This window comes from Branchiostoma lanceolatum, chromosome 15, assembly GCF_035083965.1.
Source record: "Branchiostoma lanceolatum isolate klBraLanc5 chromosome 15, klBraLanc5.hap2, whole genome shotgun sequence".
NCBI lineage: Eukaryota > Metazoa > Chordata > Leptocardii > Amphioxiformes > Branchiostomatidae > Branchiostoma > Branchiostoma lanceolatum.
The window spans coordinates 817,467-843,366 of NC_089736.1; the positions used below are offsets into that span (position 1 = coordinate 817,467).

General features: G+C 43.5%; 2 protein-coding genes across 2 annotated transcripts in view; both read right to left on the minus strand.

The window, feature by feature from the left end:
* LOC136420988 (titin-like) overlaps positions 1–7,733 on the minus strand; it is a 71,233-nt gene extending 63,500 nt beyond the window's left edge. Inside the window, exons 1-13 of the mRNA XM_066408130.1 lie at positions 7,643–7,733; positions 7,072–7,252; positions 6,516–6,674; positions 6,047–6,184; positions 5,342–5,493; positions 4,018–4,168; positions 3,532–3,677; positions 3,090–3,249; positions 2,599–2,687; positions 2,033–2,225; positions 1,365–1,658; positions 926–1,089; positions 556–688 (exon numbers count right to left, since the gene is read on the minus strand). Of these exons, the coding sequence (XP_066264227.1) occupies positions 556–688; positions 926–1,089; positions 1,365–1,658; positions 2,033–2,225; positions 2,599–2,687; positions 3,090–3,249; positions 3,532–3,677; positions 4,018–4,168; positions 5,342–5,493; positions 6,047–6,184; positions 6,516–6,674; positions 7,072–7,225 (1,933 nt within the window). The 5' untranslated portion in view covers positions 7,226–7,252; positions 7,643–7,733. The remainder of the gene's footprint in view (positions 1–555; positions 689–925; positions 1,090–1,364; positions 1,659–2,032; positions 2,226–2,598; positions 2,688–3,089; positions 3,250–3,531; positions 3,678–4,017; positions 4,169–5,341; positions 5,494–6,046; positions 6,185–6,515; positions 6,675–7,071; positions 7,253–7,642) is intronic.
* A 274-nt stretch (positions 7,734–8,007) lies between these two features.
* The window catches only part of LOC136420989 (titin-like), a 158,647-nt gene continuing 140,754 nt past the window's right edge, over positions 8,008–25,900 (minus strand). Inside the window, exons 64-89 of the mRNA XM_066408131.1 lie at positions 25,618–25,792; positions 24,998–25,125; positions 24,341–24,509; positions 23,735–23,886; positions 23,085–23,235; positions 22,573–22,760; positions 22,028–22,142; positions 21,767–21,889; positions 18,793–18,969; positions 18,213–18,397; positions 17,796–17,907; positions 17,118–17,423; positions 16,177–16,336; positions 15,439–15,560; positions 15,008–15,127; positions 14,368–14,547; positions 13,160–13,311; positions 12,435–12,585; positions 11,546–11,720; positions 11,031–11,158; positions 10,394–10,675; positions 9,673–9,872; positions 9,127–9,223; positions 8,617–8,744; positions 8,090–8,264; positions 8,008–8,012 (exon numbers count right to left, since the gene is read on the minus strand). Of these exons, the coding sequence (XP_066264228.1) occupies positions 8,008–8,012; positions 8,090–8,264; positions 8,617–8,744; positions 9,127–9,223; positions 9,673–9,872; positions 10,394–10,675; positions 11,031–11,158; positions 11,546–11,720; positions 12,435–12,585; positions 13,160–13,311; positions 14,368–14,547; positions 15,008–15,127; positions 15,439–15,560; positions 16,177–16,336; positions 17,118–17,423; positions 17,796–17,907; positions 18,213–18,397; positions 18,793–18,969; positions 21,767–21,889; positions 22,028–22,142; positions 22,573–22,760; positions 23,085–23,235; positions 23,735–23,886; positions 24,341–24,509; positions 24,998–25,125; positions 25,618–25,792 (4,056 nt within the window). The remainder of the gene's footprint in view (positions 8,013–8,089; positions 8,265–8,616; positions 8,745–9,126; positions 9,224–9,672; positions 9,873–10,393; positions 10,676–11,030; positions 11,159–11,545; positions 11,721–12,434; positions 12,586–13,159; positions 13,312–14,367; positions 14,548–15,007; positions 15,128–15,438; positions 15,561–16,176; positions 16,337–17,117; positions 17,424–17,795; positions 17,908–18,212; positions 18,398–18,792; positions 18,970–21,766; positions 21,890–22,027; positions 22,143–22,572; positions 22,761–23,084; positions 23,236–23,734; positions 23,887–24,340; positions 24,510–24,997; positions 25,126–25,617; positions 25,793–25,900) is intronic.

Here is a 25,900-nt window from a genome sequence, read left to right on the forward strand (position 1 = left end):
AAGACTTTGTACAGTCAAGTAGACTTCATTTGTCCATTCTAGGAGTGATATCATTTGGTATTTTCGACATATGAAGTAGACTTCTCACAGAAATCTGACGTATGAATTGCGGACTTTACGAAGGAATTTTCTTTATAGTTCTGAACTGCGGGAAAATGACAAACTTGAATCATCATCCTTATTAGGTGAAAAATAGGACATGCACATGTTAAAGGTGTTCAGCTTTTATAAGCATGTTTACAGTAGACTAAGGGTCCATTTTGTCCATTTTGATATTGAATCAAAGCAGACCTAAAACAGTTTCGAGCTTTTATATGAATCATGATGACTTTTCAAAGAGATTTTTTTTCAATTCTATGTCTTTTCCAATATTGATTGCCTAACTTGGGTGTAACACGATAATCTTCAACACAGCATTTCTGTACATTGGATCAGCAAGCTGGATAACATACTGAAGAAGGATTACATCCCAAACTTATGGTCTATAACTGGGAATAGTTTCAGCTGTTAGAGTTTGAGTGAGTGTTAGAGTTGCTGTTGTAGTGAGAGTCTTACTGAGTTTCTCCCTGGTCTCCACAGGTGGCGTCTGGGCGTACGGGCCGGCGCCGACTGCATTAACTGCGCAGGCGCGGAAGGTGTAAGCCTCGCCCTCGGACAGCTCCAGGAAGTTGTAGAACAGTTGGGTGAGCTTGAAAGTGGGAAGGGGGGCACGACAATTAGATCATCACAGTAATCCCATCAAACTTTCAATCTGTGCTATCACATATTCACACCATTGGTTGAAGTATTTGGCCCATAGAGTCAATGACCTCTGTTCTAGAATCAAGGAGGTTCCGCTCCGCCATTAAAACCTTGAGAAAGTAGCTGCTATAAACATGCCACATGCCTCCTTAAAGACCACTCAGAGGGTTGCCAAAGTTCTCACCTTAGATTCGACCCTTTCGAAAGTGCTGCTGCCTGGTGCCTTCATCTCCACGGTGTAGTGGGTGACCTTTGACCCACCGTCGTGCTTGGGCGGCTCCCATGTGATGCCGACTGACCTCTTGGTGACGTCAGTGACGGTCAAGTTCTCTGGTGGGCCGGGCGGGTCTGGGGAGGATCATGAGAGAGCGATATTTAACATTGCTACACATGGACAATTGTTACAGTAGTGACTTCAAACAAATCTCTTTACTTCAACCAAAATGTAACTACCATCATGAAAGTGTCTGTGATCCAGTATAGTGATTCGTTAAATGATGTGTCAAGCAGTACTGAAGAAGAACAAAATCATGTATTTGTGCTGAAGTTTAGAAGTTTGGTGACCTTGAAAGTGGGGAGGGTGGCATGACAATGAGATTAAAGATTACCACAATAAAGCTTACCGAGTGGCTCCGCCATCATGACGGGAGCGGTCTCCGAGGGCGCGCCGACGCCATATTTGTTCTCGGCGCACACCTGGAAGATGTACTCCGCCTCCTCCACCAGGTCCATGATGGTGATGGTGACGTCACGCGTGTCGGAGACGCGCTGCCACGCCTTCCTGCTGACGTCACGCTTCTCGATGCGGTACTTGGTGACCCTTGACCCGCCGTCGTCCTCTGGCGGTTCCCACTTGAGGGTCACTGTCCTCTTGGTCACGTGGCTTGGGTGCAGTTTGAGCACCGGGCCAGGGACATCTGAGGGAGGCAGTTTGTCTCATCAGTCATTGGTATAAAAGCCATATGAATGTATGAAAGTAAACAGAACTGTCATGTTTTAATTCATCTAGTTGAACGTTTTTTACACAAAATTATTTGGTTCTAAGTATGATGAGGATGCAAGGCATTCTAAATGAGTTCAATGCTATCAGAATACATGTATGTTTTTCACCAAGCAAATGTTTATTAAATAGTCCTAACACTTTCAAAGTTCTCAAGGGAAACTTTGAACATTTGATACTAATAAAGCATATATCAATTGTGCATCTCTGTTATAACTGTTGGTTCAATAAGGGTACATAAGGCATATTTTCTTGTCCACCATTAATAAGATGCAAGAGAATCGCCCATACCTAGCACAGTTACAGAAGTCTGCATGGTCTTGGCTCCGGCCTTGTTCTCCACGGTCAGCGCGTACTTGCCGGTGTCGGAGCGCGAGGTGGTCTTGATGATGAGGGCGGTGCTGATGCTGGTGTTCTCGGGGTAGCCCCGCATCATCGTCTCCGTCCCAACGCGCTTCCACGCGCACTTCGGCTCGGGCTTGCCCTGGGATCATGGGTGTAAATAAGGTGTTAGATAGATGCACAGACAAGTATTAGTAGCCAACATACCTACGGGATTAAACAGACTAAAATTGCACTGTAGTTATGCTAGAAATATTATGAAGTTATTTGGGTGTCTTCGATGATCACAGTAGATTTAGAATAGGTGTCAGATAGGTCCACAGACACGTATAAGTAGCCGACATACCCCCAGGGTCAATCAAAGTGTCCTTGAGCCTTTATTTGGTTCATGACTGACAATGCAGTTTTGGATGCTTGACACAAATCTAATGCTGACAGCTGTTTTGGTCACTAAATGCAAACAAAATAGACCTTAGTTTGCTGTCAAACCAGTATGTTAGATGATTGTTACCCACCTTGAAGTAAGCCATGAGCCGGACGGGGTTTCCGGCCCTGACAGTCACGCCTTCCTTAATGTCGGCGTCCAAGTCCATCTCAACCTCCTCTGCAGGTATAGCGATAAGACAAGGGTTAATGACATGGATCACTAATTATGTACCTTATACAAGATTGTTCTGTATTTCATTTTATGTACTAATGTACTACATGTTTGGACCACAGGAAGAATAGCTACCTGAAAAGTCAGGCTAATTGAGGATTCAAATCAAGGTCAAATGACATCTACATATTCAACATTAACAATTTGATTAAGAAAGCAGTATTGTATTAACATGTTGGATACTTTTACTTTGTGTAATGATGACTGAAGGCCAATAAATTTGACGTTACTTAAGTAGATAGAGCCTGCATTTGACATTAAACATTGAATGTAACTGGCCACCACAATAAGTACTAATGTCAAGAACAATTAAAAACAATACTGGAATGAGAACTTGACGTTTCTTACCGATCCTCTCCTTGACGATGACCCTGCCGGGCACGTCACCGGGCGGACCCTCGCCCACCTCGTTCACAGCGAACACGCGGAACCAGTACTCCTCGCCCTCGTTCAGGTCAGGCACGACCAGCTCGCGCAGGTGCACCAGCTCGGTGTCATGGCAACGCTCCTGGGGGGAAATAACGGGAATTTGTTGTTGTAGTGGCTGTTTTTGACAAAAATATAAAGAGTCTGAGGGGAAGTATTGGTACACAAAGTTTCAGTGAGTAAACACAGGCAGATGCAAGTTTTCACCCCAGACTTGTTCTTATGATGTCCGCTTGCTAAAAGTTTACATAAAATATTGGGAATCAATTAATTAAGTTGTTGTGTCCCTAAGAAGGAAGATATCAGAGAAGTCCGTCTTCATGTTTTACTTCTTACGCTTCTAAGTTATCTTTAGATTTCTTACCCAGTCGGCTTCGCCACGGAACTTCTTCAGCTCGACGTAGTACCCGATGATGGGGCTGCCGCCGTCGCGCGCGGGGGGCTCCCACTCCAGGGTGACCGAGGAACGGGTCGTGTCCACCACCACGGGGCGCGGGGGGCCGGGAGGAACTACGGGGGAAAAGGTAAGTTAAGAACTTTGATATCTTATAGTTAAGCACAGGAAGACTCCTGAAGACTACCCGTGTCACTTTAGTTGTACCAACACACTGCTATGTGGATCACAGGGCAGGGGATGCTGGCGTTTCTTCTAAATCTCAGTTATTGGTGACTACATGCGTTTTTATAAAAATCGTATCTAGCATATGTGTCCGGTCCAATGTTAAACAGAAAAGCTCTGCTGGAAAGAATGAAGAACTCGTGAATTGTAGCATGCATCTTAATGCAACAGAATTCTGTCTGGAATGTCGAGAAAACAATTACATGTCGTATACATGGTGGCAGTACTTACTAGCTTGGTCCTTTGCGGTTCTGGGTTTGGTAGGTTTGCTGGGCGGACCCACACCAGCAGCGTTGATAGCGCTGGTGCGGAAGTCGTACTCCACATTAGCGTACAGCCCAGTCACGCGCTCACGTGTGCCCACGATGGGCGCCTTGGATACCTGTGAGCAAGACGGGAAATCCAGTTATAGCGCTGCTACCTACATGTGATGATGCAGACACTAGTAAACTTGCATTGTGATTGGGGTAATAGTAAGCAAGAAATGGTGCCTTGAATGTGATTTCCATAACAAAGATACTTAACAAGCTCTTAGATGCCTTTCATGAAGGCTGTCGAGGGCAAATATTGTGAGCAAGACGAGAAATCCAGTTAGAATGCTGCTACCTACATGTGATGATGCAGACACTTGTAATCTTGCATGGTCATTGGAGTAACAGTAAGCAAGAAATGGTGCCTTGAATGTGATTTCCAAAACAAAGATACTTAACAAGCTCTTAGATGCCTTTCATGAAGGCTGTCGAGGGCAAATATTGTGAGCAAGACGAGAAATCCAGTTAGAGCGCTGCTACTTAAATGTAATGATGCAGACACTATTAATCTTGCATTGTGATTGGAGTAACAGCAAGCAAGAAATGGTGCATTGAATGTGATTTCCAAAACAAAGATACTTAACAAGCTCTTAGATGTCTTTCATGAAGGCTGTCGAGGGCAAATATTGTAAGCAAGACGAGAAATCCAGTTAGAGCGCTGCTACTAATATGTGATGATGCAGACACTAGTAATCTTGCATTGTGATTGGGGTAACAGTAAGTAAGATATGGCGGCCTGAATGTGATTCCCAAAACAAAGAGACTTGACTAGCTCGATGCTTTCCATGAAGCTCTTCGTAGGTACAGGCAAATATTTTTCTCAATGATTACCACGTAACAAAACCAGAAGCAGAAGGACACTCCAATGTTACAGGTTACTGTTACAGCATCCCTAAGTCAAAAACATGATTGAGACCAGCTCCATTGTTCACCTAGAGTGAGGACGAACTGATCCAAAATGTTAAGATTTTGTATGATAGCTTGTGAGCAAGTTTAAGACATCTTGACGTACCTTGGTGTTGGATAATGAGTGTGAGAAAGATTGAGACATCTTGTCAATCAAGTCAATTCCTTTATTTTCCTTCGAAATGTTTTCGGTCAAAAATCTTAAGATTTTGTATTATTGGCTGTTAGCGAGTTTAAGACCTATTGTCGTTTGCTCACTGAGAGTGAGGACAAACTGACCCCAAATCTGAAGAGTTTGTATAATTGGTTGTGAGCTAGTTTAAGACGTCTTGACGTACCTTGAACCATCTCTGGTTGTTTGAGTCGCGCTTCTCCAGCCAGTAGCCGGTGATGGGGCTGCCCCCGTCCTCCAGCGGCGGCTCCCAGCACACGATCATCATGTTCCGCGACACGTCTGTGATCAGCGGGTTCTCGGGGGGTCCGGGCAACTCTGTTGGAGGTACGGAGGATTGTTATCAAACGTTTTATTGCAACTTCTTGCCCGTAGGCTAATTGCAAGCACATGTAACATGAAAATGACGGACAGGCAATGATGAACAGTATAGCATGTGGCTACTTTGGTCTAAGTACTGACACTAAATCTTATTTAACCTTTCTTATTGTACCTTATAGTTCTCCCATACCATGCTATCATGACCATACACGTATCAAGGAACCTGGTTCTGTATGAAGTGTGATATGTTAGACGCCCTTTTTATATCTTATCTTTGTTGGTTTTCATTTTGGTTCAGTATCGGAAAGCTTGCATACAGTCAGTACAGACGAAAATATATGGGTCAGAACAATTATAACATTTTCTCTAAGTTATTAAAGTTAGGTTTGCTAAGTTATTGCGTAGTCTCAATTATATGTAATTTTATTTAAGATCGATTAAGTTAAAATTATGTGTAAAGCTGTAATTGTACATGTATACATGGTTGTATATATATAATACATAATAACGTACTAATAGATATCCTAAGGAAACAAACAAGCAAACTTACTGATCAGGCTCTTGATCATCTTGGGCCTGGTCTCAGTGCCAGGTCCGGTTCCAAACTTGTTCTCCGCTATGACGCGGAAGGCGTAAGACTTGCCCTCGATCAGGCGGGGCACGATAAAGCTGCACACGGGCACGTCTCCTGAGACAGGCAGCGAGGGTTGAAGTGTTAGTCTTAATTATAAGAGATGTGTCCACGTCTACGACAAGAGACTGCTTGAATTTTCTTCCAAATAAAGATGAAAAAGCATAGGATTTAGAACATACGTATACTGTATAGCCATCATTACATATTTGTTATTGTATTTCAAGCTACATGAAATTTGGTATTGATTTCGACAAACCTTATTATAGTCAAATGCCTCAAAAAGTTTCCAACATTCCCTTTAGAAACCACACGATGTAAGCTTTATGTACTCTTGTGTATAAAGCAAGATAGACCGATTTCAGTGAAAAGAGCACTGCCGACTGACCTTTGACCAGCACCCACTTGCCGTCGGGCATCTCCTTGCGCTGCACGAGGTAGCACGTGACCGGAGAGCCGCCGTCGTCCTTGGGGTGACGCCAGGATAGGCTGCAGGTGTTCGCCGTCATGCCGTCGATGCTCAGGTCCTGGGGCGGGCCAGGTGGGCCTGTAGGAAGGATTCAATGGAGAAAATGTGAGTGGGGATAACATATGGGTTTACAGTATAGTGCAAGCACCCTGGCAGCTATGGCCCCATATCAAGCCTGTGCATTTGTTACAGCGGATGTTTCCTTTACAATGGTCTACCAATTACCTTAATGATAAAGCTTCCCAGTTTTAACAGTTTCAGATATTTGAATTTGGAGATGTTACCACAGTGACTTGATGGTATTTGAAGTGGCTATGCCATAGCAAACTTTTAATGTCAATAAAAATCAATCGATATGATTGATAAGAATCATCTTTAAAATGTGAGCAAAGTTGTCAATAGGTACCGACTTTGTAACACAAAAAGGAGAGGAAACGGGTACAAATCAGGTATGGAAAGCTAGACTACTGCTTACCGTAGATAGTCACTTCACACTCAGCGGACTTCTTGCCGCTGTTGTTGGAAGCGGTGACGAAGTAGGTTCCTGCGTCGTTCCGGGTGCAGTGTTGCACCGTCGCGATAGTGTCGATCAGAGACTGCGTGATATCTGTCCGCTGGTCGGGCTTCATGGAAGCGTCGCCCTTGTACCATTCCACCTGGGGATAGATGAAGGAATGCGTGAGTGAATTAAAATGTCAAAAATAATGAAAGAATGAACGATGTATCAGATGCACAATATAACTGTTACTGAAGCAACTGGATGTTTTTTTAATGGTCAGACTTTTCTGGTAGCATTCATGACCTTTCGACAATGACTCTAACCCTAAATCCCTTTAAATGAACCATTATACTTTTAGATCACAATCGGACTAGGAAAAGACACACAAAGGAAGTTTCTGAAGATATGTATACCCCCTACGAAGTATAGTGGGCAGACTAGACAGACTTGAGGTGGGTCTTCCAAGACAAGACAAGACTGGAATAAATGACGCTCTGAAATGACAGGCCATAAGACCTGGGAAAGAAGTGAGAAGAGTGTGACATACCTTGGGAGCGGGGCGTCCGTCCAGGGCAGCATCCAACACCACATTGGTGCCGGCCTTGAAGGTCAGCTGTGGCGGCAGGCGCAGCGATGGGGGCACTGGGAGAGGAGGGGTACAAAATTAACGCTTGAGAAAGTGTGTATTTATTTCTGCTCAGTACGGTATTTGTACATGAAGTGAGGTTCAGATTATCACGCACAAACACCTGTTTCTTGCGAGGAAAATCTAGTTGACTAAGATTGCTTGTTTGTTTGGTACTATCATCATACAAATACCATGGTTACATTGCTATGCTACATGTATCCATGTCTGCAAATACGGCCATTGGCAAACATCTTTCAATGCAGTAATGAATAAGAAACTTAAAGTCATTCTTTATGACGAGGTTTTAAAACACAATCTGATCACAAATAGAGGAATGTATTTTTGTCTCCAACTTCCACCCCTCACCTTGCTTCTCCCTGACCACATACGGGTCGGTGACGGCCTGCTTGCCGGGTCCGACTTCGTTCACGGCCTTCACTGCGAACTCGTACTCCTCCATGTGGGGCAGCTCCGTCAGGGTGAACTTCAGTTCCGGCTCGGTAGCCGTCGTGTGGCCCTTCTTCCAGTCACGGTCGCCGTACTGGGACGGGAGACGGAATGTTATTTTTTGTTACATCTTGGCGTAAAGGCTTATCTTTCATCAACGGTTATCTTCTACTTTATAACACTGGCACTGAACGTACTTTTCCGTGTGGTTGCAAAGTTTGAAACTATATATATATCGAAATGTGGAAGACCATTGTGGAGGGAGACCAAGTAGCACGTCAAGAAGATGATGACAATTGTTGTCACTAGTACTAGAACTTGCAGACAGATTTCTTTCCCTTTTCTTTGATTTACTGAAAGGACCCTTTATCTTATCTACAATTTTACCTGACATATTGTTCTAACGTTTGGACGATGTCAGGTGGATAGATCTACAAAGGACTCACCTTGCGGCATTCGATGACGTATCCCTTGATGGGCGAGCCGCCGTCGTATTTGGGGATGTCCCAGGACAGCGACACTTCCGTGTCCATGGAGTCATAGATCTCCAGGTTCTGTGGTGGACCAGGTGGACCTTAGGGAAGAAAATGAAAAGCAACGCATTAGAAATCGTTGCACAGTTGTATCTTTTCTAAGTCTCTAAAGGAAGCATTCATGTCCAGGAACACTGATGCAAACGGCCAAGACACAGTGAGAAATCTATGCTGTGTTTTGAAGTCCTAAGGTTATATTCTATGTTTATCAAATGTTTTGTTCCGTTGTTTTGTGTAGGCTGGGCTCCCTTTAGACAAGTTTGTCCAAAAATGGAAATTCTTACTCATCGCCTAAATGATTAAGTCAAAAACGATTCAAAAGCATGGCATGAAGATAGATGCTTAAATGATTCCTTCCTTACAAATGGTACTCAAATGCACGGTATGAAAATGTAATAGGTAGATGCCTGAATGATTCCTTACCGATGGGGTCCATGGCCTTGAAGGGCGGGAATTCTGTGAAGTCTCCCACGCCGATCAGGTTCTCGGCGGCCACACGGAACACGTACTCAGTGTTCTCCTGCAGGGACATAGATGGTGATGATGAGTTGTTGTATAACAACTATATGCAGTTATACTGTGCAGCAGTATTGTGTAAACCAGGTAACATGTAAGAAATCTAGACGCGTGCTTTCGCAAACTAGTGATAGATGTCAAATTGAATGAAGCATTGATAAACCGACGTCGAAGTTGACATTTTATCCACCCCACCCCCCCGTTCTGCAGTTTATAGATTATGGATAAGCAGTATGCTTTGACATGCACATGTATAGGTGGTCCATACAAATCACATCAGGCCCTGTACTTTCATTTTCAACAATGTTCACTGTTATCTAAGCCATTATCTTATAACACATTTGAATGAAAGATACAAAGAGTTCGGGAACAGCATGAGCACCCCTGTACTGTCTTTACAGAGAGTTTGATAGAACTAACATGTGTTATTAACAAGGATTCTATTTTACACACCTGAAGGTTAGAAGCGTAGTAAATCAGTTTCTGCACGGTGGCAGAGATCTGAGTCCAGATGCGGCGAGTTGCCTCGCGCCTCTCGATGACGTAGTTGGTGATCTCTGAGCCGCCGTTGTCCTCGGGCGTCTTGAACTGCAGCGTGCAGCCGGTCTTAATCACGTCCTTCACGCGCGTGAACCTGGGCGGGCCGGGCACGTCTGCGGACGGAGTATCATTAGCATAAATTAGCATAAATTAATGAAGAAATCGGGCTGACAAGGTACGTCTGAGAAAGGATTATAATTATCATAGATTATCATAAGTTGATATCATTCATGTGGGTGAACCTGGGCAGATAAGACCCGTTGAGTGATAATTATCATAAATTAGCATCTACAGATTTGGTACTAGAAGAATTGTATGATGCTGTTTTAATGCCAATTGTCAGAAAAAAATAATCGAAGAAGAAAGAAAGAGTAAGTTCTTCGTTTACATCTACAGCTTTTCACATAATAATGAAGTGAATCACTAGCTAATGAAATTAATGTGCCATAGTTTATCTTCCAAGTAGTGTCTTGCGGCTATCAGGGACCATATCGAACAAAAGTAGATGTCCGATGCTGAATTTCTGAATCTAATTCGTTCTATGGTCATTTGGCTCGTAATCACACTTGAAACATTTTACCGCATGCCACATTCATTCAAGAAGAAAAGAAAGGAAATTTCTCAAAGATCTTACCGAGTACGGTAACCCTGCAAGTAGCGGACTTCTCGCCAGCGTCGTTGCCGGCGGTGACCTTGTACAGGCCGGAGTCCGTCCTCACAGAGTTCTTCACCACGCACTCTGACCCGTCCTCTGTCGGACCAATCACAGTGCGCGTCTTGTCCAGTTCGTTCTCGGCCTCCCACCAGACCTCGGGGTCAGGCTTGCCCCGGATGTAGGCGGCCAAGCGGATTGGATGTCCAGCCCGCACGGTCAGACCGGACCGCAGACCGGCCTCCAGCTCAATAATGGGTTCATCTGAAGGGAAAGACAAGAAAATATACTTCATAATCTACATCATACACCTTAACATACTTATACTTTACAAATGGTGTACTGTTAGACCTTTTTTTGTTGCTATTTTGAAGTAACCTAAATAGTATATAGAAAGTAACGATGAGAAGTTAACAACTAATACATAACAACTGTATTGCCAACATCACTAATGGAATTGAAACATAAGCGTGCAAAGTCTATCAAAGTGTTGATACATAATATCATGGAAAAGAGGTTTGAAACATGCACAATGTATAGCGTGTTTGAAATATCATTTGTAGTTGTACAAAAAGGACTAGCTTGATCATGGTGATAAAGACTTGATGACTGTACTTACAGACTCTGTCCTTTGCCTTGAAGGGCTCCATGACAGCGTAGGGACCGAAGGCCTTAGCGTTACGGGCCTTGCAGCGGAACTCGTATTCCTTGCCTTCCACCAGATCTGCGACGGTGAATTCTTCAAGCCTGGAGACAGAGGATGAACGCATACGTTTAAAATGTCTCAGGATAGACAATACTTCTTGGCTGCTGAACGCTCACCGAAATTTAATCGAAAGGTCTGCGTTTCTACAAAAGGTGACCTTTGCTAAGAAACACCTGTTCCGCAATGCCTAAATTCACTTTGTTGGAAAACTTAATAAATAAATAAGTAAATAGAAGAAAGTTTAAAAGTCCCAATATAAATGAATAAAAAGTGTGTGTGTGTGCAGAATGGGTGGTATCGTACATCTTTGTGGGCTCGTAGCGTGCTTAAAGCCAATAATTTTCATCAGCTGCAGATCTACAATAAAACATGTAAAAGTCCAAAGACAGAAATAATGTGTGTCTATAGCAGGCGGTGTGGTAACGTACATGATGGTGGGCTTGTCGTGGACCTTGAGCCAGTCGTCCTGGCCCTTGGCAGTCATCTCCAGGCAGTAGCCTGTGATCTCGCCGCCGCCGTTGTCCAGCGGCTCCTCCCAGCGGATTGCCGCCCACGACTTGGTGTAGTCGTAGGTGTTCAGCTTCTGGGGCGGACCCGGGGGATCTGGGGAGGGAATGATTAAGTTAATGAGGGATTTAGAGTGACCTTGAAAAGACGCATAGGGGTGGCGCCCATCTCCATTTCTATAGCCCTTTGGCCACACACATTTGTGCAAGTCACTACAACAGGGGGCTGGTCCGCTGGTAGTGATGTGTGTTTAACTTCCATAGTCTTTCCCAAATGCTGAGTGCTAAGCAGAGAAAACAGTATGTACCATTTTTAAAGTCTTTGGTATGACCCGGCCGGGGTTCTAACTCACGACCGACCGTGTGCAAGGCGAGCACTCTACCAACTAGGCCATTGCACCGGTGGCATATTTAATGAGGGATGCAGGGGAGTAAAATGATTTAGAAATTCTTTTCCTTAGCTCTTTGACATATCGAAAATCAACACAAAAAGGAAGCAGATTGCTTGGAGGGAACTTTCATCTAACCATATTTCAATCTGTACCTTTAATGTATCTGTGTAAATGAAGGTTAGGTTATGTTTCCATTTAGTTTGATACTGTGGTAAAAATGTCGCTTGATATTGCGATAAAATGCTTTTGCAAGCCAAAAAACCAAGCCAACCCTACAACACAAGCTATATCCACTCTGCGTTGGTAGCATTTTAGATGGCTTTCATGACCGTTCCCTGTAATACTTGTGTAAGCTGCATGTATATACTGGTTACTGTTGAGTAGTAATAACAGGTAAGCTAAAACAGATAGGTACTGACCCATAGGCGGCAGTGCCAGTGTGGGCTGTGTGGGCTGGCTGGGCGGTCCCAGGCCGGCCATGTTCTCGGCGTAGATACGGAACTCGTACTCCGCGCCTTCGATCAGACCATCCACGTACAGGGAGTGGCCCTCCATGGCCTTTCGGTTCGCCTAGAGAGAGAGAAATAATGCACATTGTAGAATGAAACTAATGTAGTGGTGATACATACTGTTGTACGGAAGTGTGGTTTGGCTACAAAATTGGTCTAAACATACAGGTCTGAAGTAGTACAATGATGATTCTGATTTCATACATTTTTGACCTTCAACAAAGGGAATTGATTCTAATTTTGCGACCCAATGTATTTGGTTATCTGTTGCAAGTTCTGCCGATTGAGATCAACACGTTTGATGACAAAGGCAGGAACTATACATTCGCATATTTCCCATCGACAACATGTATATACGGCCTTAGCCATAGCATCTATGGAATCTTAGTGTAGTGCAGTGGAGACATTTACTGTGCAAGATGTGCAGCTATGATAACAGGAAGACCCATTGGTGGTCAGAGACACCAGACATCTGTTACTGATTATTTGGCAATAAAGCGGATAGTCCAGATCAGTTCTCACAAGGCAAGCACGGAGTGAAGACCTCATCCTTTGCTCTCCCTAGCTAGTGCTTTTCTCCTTGTAACAGTAGTCTAAACAAAATGCATTTCGAGGTGATATTTTTGTATCCGTACCTTGCCCCAGCGGCCAGACATCTTCTCCTTCTTCTCCACGATGTATCCGATGATGGGGCTGCCGCCGTCAGTCAGCGGGGTGTCCCACGTCACCGTCATGGCGGTAGCCTCGATGCTGCGGATTCCCGGCGACTCAGGCGGGCCAGGGGGGCCTGGGGACACGGCAACGCAGTTGTCAGTCACTTTTATTTATCTATTTATTTATTGAACTTCACAGAATGAAATCTGAGAGGTGTTGGTAACAGGATCGAAGCATCCTTTCCACCCGAAACACCTCCAGAGTACATTTAAAAAACAAGTAAAGAATTATCACTAATATATTATCACAATACAAACAAGAAATGACAATAATAACAATAATAACAATAAATTACAAGAATGATGGAACCAACAAAGACATTGAAAAAGGACGGTTTGACTATCTTACATGATGGATTATCAGGTAATACCCTGTTCTTATCAATAAAGGGGTTGAATATGCAATGTATCATCATCAGACAAACGGATACTGGGCAAAATATGGACCGAGCAAAAGTTTGGGTTCACTTCCTTCGAATAACTTCACTGGGTCCTATTAGAGATGACACGAAGACCTGCATTCTTGTTCATGATGATGATGACTAAGAGCTTGTAGTTTTGAGCTGGTGTATGATATCTCCATTTTATTGAATTCATGGTAATAACGTACATAATCTATTTCAAACTTCTCCCTGCTGTGGTAGTCTCTCTGCACCACAGTTGTATTTTTACGGGGTTAGGCAGCAGGGATAATGTTAATGACAACTAGTTACAGGTTACTACAAGAGTCGATACTTTAACAACTGATAACAGCACAAAGCTCTTTAAGGACATGTTAAGTCCCGAACATCCACTGCACGATCTTGTGCCTCCTCAAAGACGCACAGTTACTGGCAGGCAACTGAGGAACAAGAACGCGTTCACTCTCCCCAAGGCAAGAACTGACAGACTGAAACAGTCGTTTCTCCACACTGCAGTCAGACTTTATAATGACTCTATTTCCTAGCATTACCATCAGCCTGTGAGTTCGGATCTATGCTTAGTGTTTGTTAATATATTATGTATTTTTGTTTGTTGACATTCTGCACGTATAAGTTTCTTTGTAACAAACCTACGCAATTCAGGGTATATCATGTGTGTATTTCCCTGCCTATGTACGTTTGAGGAAGTAATAAATAAATAACACGTACCGAACGGAAGCCCGATCTTGGTGGGCTTGGACTTGATTGTTGGCCCGGCGCCGCAGCGGTTCTCTGCCGACACGCGGAACTCGTAGGTATGGTTCTCCAGCAACTGAGTTGCCGTGAACTTGGTCTTGAGAGCGTTGGGCGTCACAGTCTGCCACTTGGGCTTGGACGTGTCGCGACGCTCTGAAATACATCAAAATACACGGCATAAGACTTGGAAATAAATGTATAAGTGAGTAGTATAAATGATAAGATACTGAATCTACATCACTGTAAATCTATGTTGTACTATCACTTATTGTGTCTTGTCTTTGTCGTTGTGTGATGTACGGAACGTTTTCATAGCCTGCATGTATTGACAGGACACTGTCCATTACCCCTTTTGCAACTATACTTTAGCGTCTTCACTTGATGGCCAGGCAAATCAACGTATTCGTTCAAGAACAAAGTAAGTGTATGAAATACATTGATAGCAAGCAGCTGACCCCGTGGTTACATTTCAGGACCTGGTGTAAAAATGGCACATTTCTGGTAATGGTAACACCATAGTACACATTGCACTTATGTAGAGAAATGGGAGACACGGGCAACCGTGCGTTACACATTTTAAGGAGTGAAGAGTTGGAAAAAGACAAAAACATACCAAGAATGTAGTTGGTGATGCGGGATCCGCCATCGTCCTCGGGTACGCCCCAGGAGATGTTGACAGAGTCACGTGTGCAGTCGCTAAACTCCCATGGTTCCATGCACGGCCCGGGGATGTCTAGGAACAAAACAAAGCGTTAGCTACACCCTTCCAGACAGATTTTGCAACTTGAGTGTGTAAAGGTTGCAACTTGAGTGTGTAAAGTAAACTGCATGAGAGACCACAAACTGTGGTAGAATAAATCATTTGATTTCTTTACTACACTTGAATTTATTTGGATCCACATTGTCAATGCACAAATTTCCTCAATAAAACTATCCTCAAATTTGTGGTCTTTTTCTACACATATTCTGATCTTCCCCTACATTTCACAAAGACAAGACATACAATTGCATTCAGAGGAGAGAATTGAAGTTAGAAAAACTCACCAATGACTTCCACGTTGACCGAGCCCTTGGCGCGACCAGCTTCGTTGATGGCCGTCACGGTGTACTTTCCTGTGTCGGAACGCAGAGACTTTCCGCAGACAACTGTGGTGAAGGTCTGAGTCCTGTTGGGACAAACGAGATGTCGCTTTAAACAAACTGTTTATGTTCAGAAATGCCACATGATCACAATTATTTTATGACTTTAATTAAGGAAAGGGTATTCTGTGATTAAATCTTAGCAATGCATGATCATGAAAACAGCACACTACAATTTTAACGAATTCCTTTGCAAATGGATGCTTGAAAAGCTCACGGTCTTAAGGTTCAATTTCTTACTTTTTTTCATGAGATATACATCAGTGCAATGGTCTTCACCCGAGCAAAAGACAAGTCATATTTGCATCAAGAATAGAAGATCACGCAAATAAGGATTTCGTAATACACCGAAAGTTTGGCAAACAGATGTTGTACAAATGAAATACACTTTACTTTCCATTCCTATACACTGACAATTTTGTAAGCCGCTGGTATAAACTGAATGCCATAATGATTTCTAGGCAGTAGTAGTGGGCAACCTCAAGCCAACCGTACACACTCACGCCGTTTCTTCAGAAAAGACGCTATAGCCGCATAGTCTCTGTTTAAGACTTAATTCAAGCCCACATCCAGACTAGTTTGTAGTCTGTAGACTAGTTTTGCCAAATGATTTCTAGAGAGAATAAAGAAGACTTCTCTTACAGTTCGAAGTGCAGGTGGTCGTCGGGGTCCATCCTGACGCCCTCCTTGAGCCATGACACCTTGGGCGTGGGGCGGCCGCCGTACGTCGCCTCCAGGCGGAGCGGCCGGCCGGCCTTAATCACCACGTCGCCCTCCAGGGCCAGCTCCAGGGTAGGCTCCCCTGGGGGAAACAGGAGCGATCTTTTATTACTAATGATCCTTTACCAACGATCATTTCCTTATGATCCTTAATTACGATCCTCATTACAAGCAATTTTTGGACTGAATAAATTGCTTCTACTGACAAAGCAAATACCCCGATGCATGAAAAACAAGGTAAACAAGAGCAGGCTTTACTAATGATTCTTTACCAACGATCTTTTATCAACGATCCTTTACTAATGATCCTCATAACAGGCAATCTATGGAAAACACTGAGCAGACGGCATGCATTTTTGCTGACAAATACAACTTTGTCAAATGCATTCATGCCTGTGAGTAGGCTCCCCTGGGGGAAACAAGAGCAGGATTTACTAATGTCCCTTTGCTAATGATTATTTACTAATAATCCCCTTGACAAACACTCTATGGAATCCCAGAGGCAAACAACAGCAGACTTTACTAACAATCCTTCTACTGCCGATCTTATATCAACGATCCTTTACTAATGATCCTCATAACAAGCAATCTGTGGAAAACACTGAACAAACAGCACCTAAATGTAACCCAGCAACACAATGCATTTTCCGGGCAAATGCAACTATGCATTACTCAACTGCACACATACATGTATAGGGAAAAGTAGACATTCGGACCGTGGAATCAAAGTTGCATGTGTACACTGTTGTCATGCTCATCAATGTACAGGTACTTCTGAATATACTGTAAATGGTGATGATTATACAAGGACTTTATCTATATGAATTTGATGAAAACAAAGTGAACAGAGATGCTCTACTTACTGAGAGGATCGCGTGCCAGCACAGACTCGGGCAGGTTGACCCAGGGGCCGACTCCCGCTGCGTTCTGCGCGTTGACGCGGTAGATGTACTCCGTGCCCTCGGTCAGGCCCAGGACGGGCGTGGTCAGCACGGAGATCGGGTAGTCGTTGATGGCGCGCCACTCTCCGGGCTTGTCGACTTCCGTGAACTCCACGTTGTAGCCGATGATCTTGGAGCCGCCGTCGTCCTTAGGCGGCCTCCAGTTCAGCACCAGGGAGTCCTTGCGCGGATCGGTGTGCTCGAAGTCGATACAGGGGCCGGGAGGATCTACAGGGGTTTAGGAGATGATGAAACAGTTATTCAACTTTCATGGTCATTGAAATCTGAAACAGAAGGCGTTACATTATGGAACCTATCTTATTACAATGTACTGAAGTAAAAAAGTACAAGTCAAAGCAGTGTGCAAAAGCATGACGCTTATTCACTATTTTTTGGGTGTGATTCAATGGGAACATGTGACATTGCCTAGTGTTGATAGAGTACGACTTTAAAACTTTCGTTCAGTATAAAATCATCACTCTTATCATCAATACTTTGATAAGACCATCTTTGGTGGAGCCGCACTACTAGAGAGTTCATTTTGCATGTGATTGAATACTTTGATATTGAATTATGCACTCTACATTGACCGTTTCTCACCGATAGGATCCATAGCACGGATCTTGTCGATCTCGGCCGGTGGGCCCTCGCCGATCTTGTTCGCTGCATGAACCTTGTAGTAGTACTCCTTACCCTCCACAAGGCCGTCAACCTAGGGGAATATCAAGGAAACGAGTCAGAATATGTTACAGTCTCATTGATTTCTTAAGATTTGTATTTCTAATGACTGGGGATATTCCCAGGATACTTGGACGGCATTTTGTACTTTTGTGGTTGACAAACTGAAGTCATCCTTAATTCACATAAAGATAGTATCTAATCTTTTATATCTTCATATAACAATAGAGAAAAGTCGTAAATTGCCAGAACTAAAGAAAATCTTAGAATACCCCTTTACCATTTTACTACAGCAATGATCTTATCTAGAAGACCTTGAAGACACTTTAAGACACTGACCTGCCAGAAAAGTCCGTGACAGGCGTCCGTGGACTTGGACCAGAACTTGCGTCCAGCCTCGCGGAAGAAGATCAGATAATTCGTGATCGGAGATCCACCGTCGTCCTCAGGCCGTTTCCATGACAACTCGCTATGGTTACGGCGTATCTGGGACGGGAACAGGTCAAGAGGCGGTCCGGGAACGTCTGCAAAAGGAAGACATATTCTCTTTATTAATACTTTGCACTGCAGCGCGAAGAATGCCATTCCAAAACACTCAAATCAAAGTTGTGGGATTTTTCAATTCAAAGGTTTGGGATTTTTCAAATCAAAGGTTTGGGATATTTCAAATCAAAGGTTTGGGATTTTTTAAATCAAAGGTTGGGATTTTTCAAATCAAAGGTTGGGATTTTTCAAATCAAAGGCTGGGATTTTTCAAATCAAAGGTTTGGGATTTTTCAAATCAATGGGATTTTCAAATCAAAGGTTTGGACTCCATCCCAGTTTAAGTGCATCAAACCTTACAGTCCGGTCTTACGCAGCTTGTACTTACTGCAAAGAACTGGGATGATACTGGTTATACAAGAAATTATTGACGTACCAAGTACTTGCACGTTGCAGACTCCGGAGGCTTCGCCCCACTTGTTTCTCAGAGTGAGGGTCAGCGCCCCCTTGTCCTTGCGGGCGGAGTCGACAATCACGAGCTCAGCCTTGCCGCTCTTCCCGGACTCCCTGGTGACGTGCATGGATGTGCGGACGTCCTCTTCAACGGGGTTGCCTGTGGAGAAACACGATCGTGTGAAGTTATAACACTTGTTTATAATCATTATAGAAACCCATGAGTCAACATGCTCAACATCTATCGATCCATCAATCAATCATTACAAATTATCTTAAGTAAATCATTATGTCGAGATTTCGAGTTGACATGCTCAACATCAATCGATTCATCGATCAATCAATGAAAGTTTGCCCAAAGTAAATCATCACAAAGAATGAAAAACGTTGTTGAGCTAAGGATTAAGAAAGATGAGTCCAGGAACCTGGAAGGAAAAGATTCAGTTGTTAAAGTCAAGATAAGGGAAGAACGGGCTGGATTAAAATGTGAGGTTGGTGAAATGGTCCTTGAATGGTCGTAGAATGAAGAGATACCAGTACGATGAAGAGATGAAAGTATAACTAGATGTAGATGTGTGTAGACGTCTCATCGGTAAATGTTACCAGTTCTGTATGATACCAATTGATGGCATATGATGGGGTGTCTGTCATGATTGGTGTTGATGGAGGTTTTTTGGTTTAAAGGGGGTGTTGGGGCATTGGGAGTTTATGGTTGAGAAGTCAAGTCAAAACAGTCACAGATGGACAAAAAAGGTTCAGCGAGACCCTGTCAAATGATTGTTTTTTTCTCGTAAGTATGAAGAAGTCAACATGATGTTATACATGCAAGGAAGTGAGAATTATCGGTAAAGGGGCAGTTCTTGTATGATCTTGAATAATGGGGTAAGGTTCCTTAGTAGGACTAGTCAGCAAATCTGTCTGGGGGCCTGGAATTAGGTAGGGGTACATTGTGTCGATCCAACGCAGTGGGGTCGGGGTTGGGGTGAGAACATCATGTTTACCTTTGAGTTTACCATGGACGGCTAGAGGGAGGTGTTCTTTTTGTTCTTGTAGTTCCTTAATATGAGCCGGGACCCTACGTTCTACAGGCGTGGACGGTTTGGCTTTAGCAGCCCGGGATGGCTTTTCTCCCGTGGGCATGTCTTCTGACGGCATCTCTTCAGACGGCATCATAGTCTGAGCCCGCTTTTGCCTGGACTCACCCAGGCCAGATAAGTAATCCTCTCCACTATCTCCCTCCGCTGATGCCAGCCGCTTCCGCCGTGCATCTTGTAGCAAAGCAGCTACGTACAGACGGCGGGGTAACGTTAGAAACAGCGAATATTGCCCTTTACAACTATTGCCTGGATATCAGCCTTATAAAAGCAATTTCAAAGCGCAAACTCTGAGAATGGCAGCAAGAAAGCATAGGGATCTAAGGTTTGGGGTGTAGCTGATAATGCAATCTAGGGGGAGGGGGTCATACTGTGCGGGAAATTTATGATATTTGATGCAGCAAAGAGGGGATTACGGAGCATTCTACATGGTTTCCTTTACATATACAGCCAGCGATGGGAGAAAACTGCAGGGCAAGCAAAGCGATAGGAAAATGTGTAGATATGATTCACTTGTAAAGGAAACTGACCGGAATCCATGCTATTTTTCAAATTTTCTATAGTTCAGTTGCTGTATGCTTCAAAAGTGAAGTTCTTCAACTGGGGGGGGGGGGGGTCTAGACTGGGAAGACACTTGCTGAGTTTAAGGAGAAAAGGGGGACTGAAGAAATCACTCCAGTTTTACCTCCAGCTTCAGAACTGAAGTCCTCCTCATCAAGAGGACTTTCTTGCATAGTCTGAAGACGTTTTTGTCGGGACTCTCCCAAGTCATCTAAGTAATCTTCTGAACTGTCGCCTTGAAGGGTTGTCAGACGTCTCTTTCTTATATCGTCTTGCAAAACGGCTACAGAGACATTGATTATTGGTTACTAAGGATGTCTGCTGGATATTAGTACTTCCATGTAAAAAAGAACCAAGACGAATGAAAATTACCATTCGGAAAAGAGGCCTAAGTTTGGGGATAGGAATGTGGCAGAGTGCATATTCACAATGGGGATTATACATTCGTGGTTTCAGTATCAAAGAATTCACAATCTTTACGGGGATCCAGATGCAGAAAGGTTGTGAGTGGAAAAAATCGACAATATATCCGTTTAACTTTCTTTTTCAACGAAGATAATGTACATAGCACTTGTTCAAACTGGTACAAAGGGACTTGAAAGGGGAGGGGCTTATCACAGATGGGGGTGGGGGTGAGGTTCGCAGGAATTTTACCTCCGTCTCGAGCCGTATCTTCCCCCAGTGGAGGGAACGATAGCTGTGTGTGTGACAGTGGCTTCTCTTCATTTTTCTCGTCTTCCTTTTCCACCTTTCTCTCCTTCTTCTTTTTTTGAATGTCTTCGAGCATTTTCTGTTTTCTGTCCTTCAGTCCCTTTTCTTTTGCTTGCTCCTTATCCGAAGGAACTAGCAAGAACATCGTTCAAGTTCATTAATTATTTCTCACCCTATCTCATCTACATTCCTTAAGATGTAAATGTATAGAAGATGAAGAAAGTACTAATTTTTCATAACTAATCATTCTCTACTGGTGTGTGGTGTCTTACGCTACCTTGCATGTAAAAGGGTGATGTACGGAGCTGGTCTTTCCATCCTGTCTTATTCATATAACGATATGGAAGATAAACCTGTGTGTAAAACGTGTCAAAAGCCTGTGGCTATGGGGTACGTGAATGTGAGTTCAGCATTGCTGTAAACAGTACACTGCTCCCCATCCCCATCACTGCTGACATCTGGTAGGACGCATGAGCATTGAAACCCTTTGGTCTGCTGTGTGTTAAGATAATGAGCTATGTCGTAATATATATCAAATGTCATGAACATGTCTCACTGGACAACACTCCTGAACTTTGAACTGTGACCTACCGTCTCTTGTCCAGATGACCTCTGGCAGAGGGCAGCCGTAAAGCGGGATGTCCAGCTTGATGATCTCTCCTGCGCGGACGATGATGTCCTTGGGCAGACAGTCAAGGTCAAACGAAGGTTTGACTGGAAAAAGAAAGTTTTATAGAGTGTTAGAGGATCAGATATAGCAACTTATTTGATGAAAATAATCTCAAGAAAAATCTTCAACATATCAACAACAACGGCACATCAAATTATCTCAAGACAGAAGTTAAGACTTACTTTCCGGATCCTTGGCCTCGATGGGTCCGAGGATCTCCGAAGGCTTGCTTGGTCCCACAGCGTTGCGGGCCTTCACCCTGTAGTTGTACTTCAGCCCCTCCTTAAGGCCACGGACCTAGAGCAGAAGAAGGTGTTAGGAACTTAGAACATTTTCATTAACTCCAAAAAGGCAACTTTTGTATTTTTTTTCCTTTTACCAATAAATAAATACTTTCTTTTCTGTCTCTTTTTCCCTGGTGCCAAAGTTTGTACCATAGCAATTTTGAATGAATGAATATCATTTTACACTCATCATTTTGGTCATTTAACTGCAGTCTATGCTTAGTAACTGCGACATAAGTCAAAGTCAACTTAAGATTAATGGTTGGCTACACACTACAATTTGAAACTGGAAATGATTGACATGAAATAAAGTACAATCATATAGGTTATGCTTCAAGAGACCTTTGGCAATCTCAATCCCTACTGAAAAGCCAAAAAAAACCATTCCATTTTATTTCAAGCTTTGGGATTGACAAAAAAAGAAGAATAAGACGACTGCCCACCTCGTAAGACAGGTCCGGGCAGGGGTCGTAGTTGCACTTCTCCCAGTCCTCCGTGCCGTCAACGGCCCTCTCGATCTCGTATCCGATAATAGGGCTGTTGCCGTCGAACAGAGGCGGCGCGTAGTGGATGATGATGGACTCAGCGAAAGGCTCGCTCAGGTCCAGGTTGATGGGCGGGTCAGGTGGTCCTGTTGGCATGGCAACGAGTTTACGATAAGTGAATGTGGAAAATTTATATAATGACAGTGACTGGTTATGATTTTTCTCGGTCATTATTCAGTCCTTGTTTTACTGTATTTCTCCATAAATCTACCAGTATTGCACCGAAAGGACTTTAATCTGACACATCTATGATAAGTACAAAGGTACAAAACTAAGATTTTTAAAATGCTGAGCACTTACAGTATATACTGTTCTGTCTAGTATCTACGGTTTGGGGTGTTTTTCTATCAAAACTAGATGTTCTCTTTTTGGTAAATTTGTTTACAGATAAGTTTTTTGTTGTTGTTCACCTTGTGGATCTGTCATCCTGATTGGTCCGATCGGGTCTGCGGGAGGGCCAACCCCCACTTCGTTGACTGCGCTGATCTGGAACTCCATCTCCGTATCCTCGATCATGTCGTCCAGCGTGATGTCAGTCTTCGGGTGTGGAGTTCTGTTGACCTGTGGGCCAGTCAATCAATAAGCAATCGATTAGTCAATTAATCAATTTACCAAACAATTAGTTATCAAATTAATTGATTGGTTAACCAACCAACTCATCACTGTTGGGTGTGAGATTCTGTGAACTTGTAGAGCAATCAATCAATAACCAATCAATCAATGTGTTGATGTATTGATTCCTTAACTGTTAGATTTATTACTTTACATGTGGACCAAGTAGCCAACAACCAATTGGTCGATGGGATGTTGTTCTATCTAATAGTGTCTATCTATCAATAGATAAATCAATATTCTTTGACTACTAGAAATTGTTTTATTGTAGATATTGCAGGTATAACAGCTAACAGAGAGTAGATTAACAAAGTATTGACATGGAATTTATCATAGCATTAATAATTGTAACAGAAAAGAAAAGAAGTGTAAGACCAAAAATGGTACATCAAATTCCGTTAGATATCTACAGAATATAGATGAAGTAGAAGACGATATTTGTACGCACCTTCCTCCAGAGTTTCTCCCCTTTCTCGCGTTTCTCCAGGATGTATCCAGTGATGGGTGACCCGCCGTCGCTCCACGGCCGCTGCCACAGCAGGTACAGGGAATTCTTCGTCACGTCGTGGGCCTTCGGTTCCTCCGGGGGGCCAGGCAAGCCTGCAGGGGAGGAAATACACAAATGTGTCAGAAGAAAGTGCTAGTAACATTCCTGTGGACACAGTAATGTACGATTCCTAGAATTCTTGCAGACTGCACACAACACTTTACCAATAGGCTCTCCCCTATGGCGTCGCCAAAAATATTGTAGAGTTAGCAGACAAAAACACTATTTCTGTGTCAGAAGACACTGCTGAAAATATTTGAAGTGAGACAAGAACGTATTCTTACTAGCTGTGCAGCTTTACGAATATTGAATTTTCTACTGGCGATCGCATTGGAGTGTATAACATCAGCATTGTTTTTCGAAAACAATCCAAAATGTCATTCTATTGGCCTCTCCTCAACAGGGACTGTTACAGAGATAGACAGACATTCAAATGTGACGGGACTACTCATAATGTTGTAGAAAGAACTAGATAGATCTGAAAAAACGATAAGATGATTGACGTACCAAACGGACTCTCAGCCTTGACCGGTTCGGTCTCCGCAGGGTCGCTGATGCCGATCTTGTTCTGCGCGCTGACCTTGAACATGTACATGTTGCCCTTGGTCAGCTTGGGGATCTTGCACAGGGTGTCCTCCAGCGTCTCCGTGATGGTCACCCACTTGTCCCGCTTCACCTGAGGGAACAAGGCTCACCTGGTCAGACGGCTGGTACAGTATATAATGTAGTACTGTACTGTACACTGACCAGACGGCTGGTACAGTATATAATTATAATGTAGTACTGTACTGTACACTGGTCTGTGTGCACATGCAATACTGTAGACTATTTTCAGTGTTCGTCGGATGTTACTAAATAGCAGTCTTTTGTTTTATTTTCGTAGTCATCTATCCAGTCATAAATGTGACACACATTGTTGATACAACATGAAAGACTAGTGTATTAGTCTTGAAAAAGGTGCCATTTGAAAACAGAAGATATTTCTTTGCAACTATCAAGTTTACTACAATACTGCGCTACGTTCTTTTTTATGTACAGACTTGAATTTGTGTTCCTTTGAGATTGCTTGTGCGAATTGTGCGACTATAAAAGCGGCACACGCGTAACAAACTACAGACACCCATTCAAATGACTGTTGACAAAGACACTTGGAGTAGAACGTACCTCCATCTTCTTGACGATGTAGTTGGTGATGGGGCTTCCGCCGTTCCACGCGGGCGGGTCCCAGGAGAACACGGCCGAGTCGTCGCGGATGTCGGTCACCTTCAGGTTAATGCATGGGTCTGGGCGGACTGGGGAGGGGGGCATTTTTATCATTATTATAGGGAAATCAATAGACAAAGAACAATTAGGTACACACCTAAAGGTATGTTTCGAATGGAACGCATTTGTCAAGAATGTAGGTTTCTGATTTAAACAACAAATGGCTTTCCTGCCACAATGAATTCAATTTACGTTGGCAGTGGGTACATACGCCAGGACTTACGCCAGGAACAAACATTACTTTCTTGGCGAATGGAATCATATAGTACATATCTTTGGAAGGCTCTTTACTAATAACTATAAAACCACGGCAGAGAGATGCTCCATATGCACAATGTACAAGTTGAAGAAAATCATGCACAGGGAAAACTACTTTCCTACTAGTTCGAATTCCTATTACGGTGGCAGTCAGTGCATTGGTATAGCTTACATGAACTTAATCGACCAACAATTATGTTCAAAATCCACACGTGCGTTTAGAACGCTCTATACGCAAGGCTATACAGCAGACAGACACGTACACAGTGGGCGGGCTGGGGAGTATGTTCCCGGCGGGTTGGCCGGACGGCTGGGCCCGATCTTGTTGCAGGCCTTCACGCGGAGCCTGTACTCGATGCCCTCCTCCAGGCCGGTGTAGTTGAACTTCAGCTCCTCCTCTACAGGGGAGGTGCCAGCCTCCACCCACTCATCCGTGTCCTGTATTTATTACGTTGATGAAGGTTAGACATGCAGGTAATAAGATACGCCGAAAATAATTACTCAAGCAACTGGATAAGATTTTTTGAGAGTTTTGGTATAAAACCC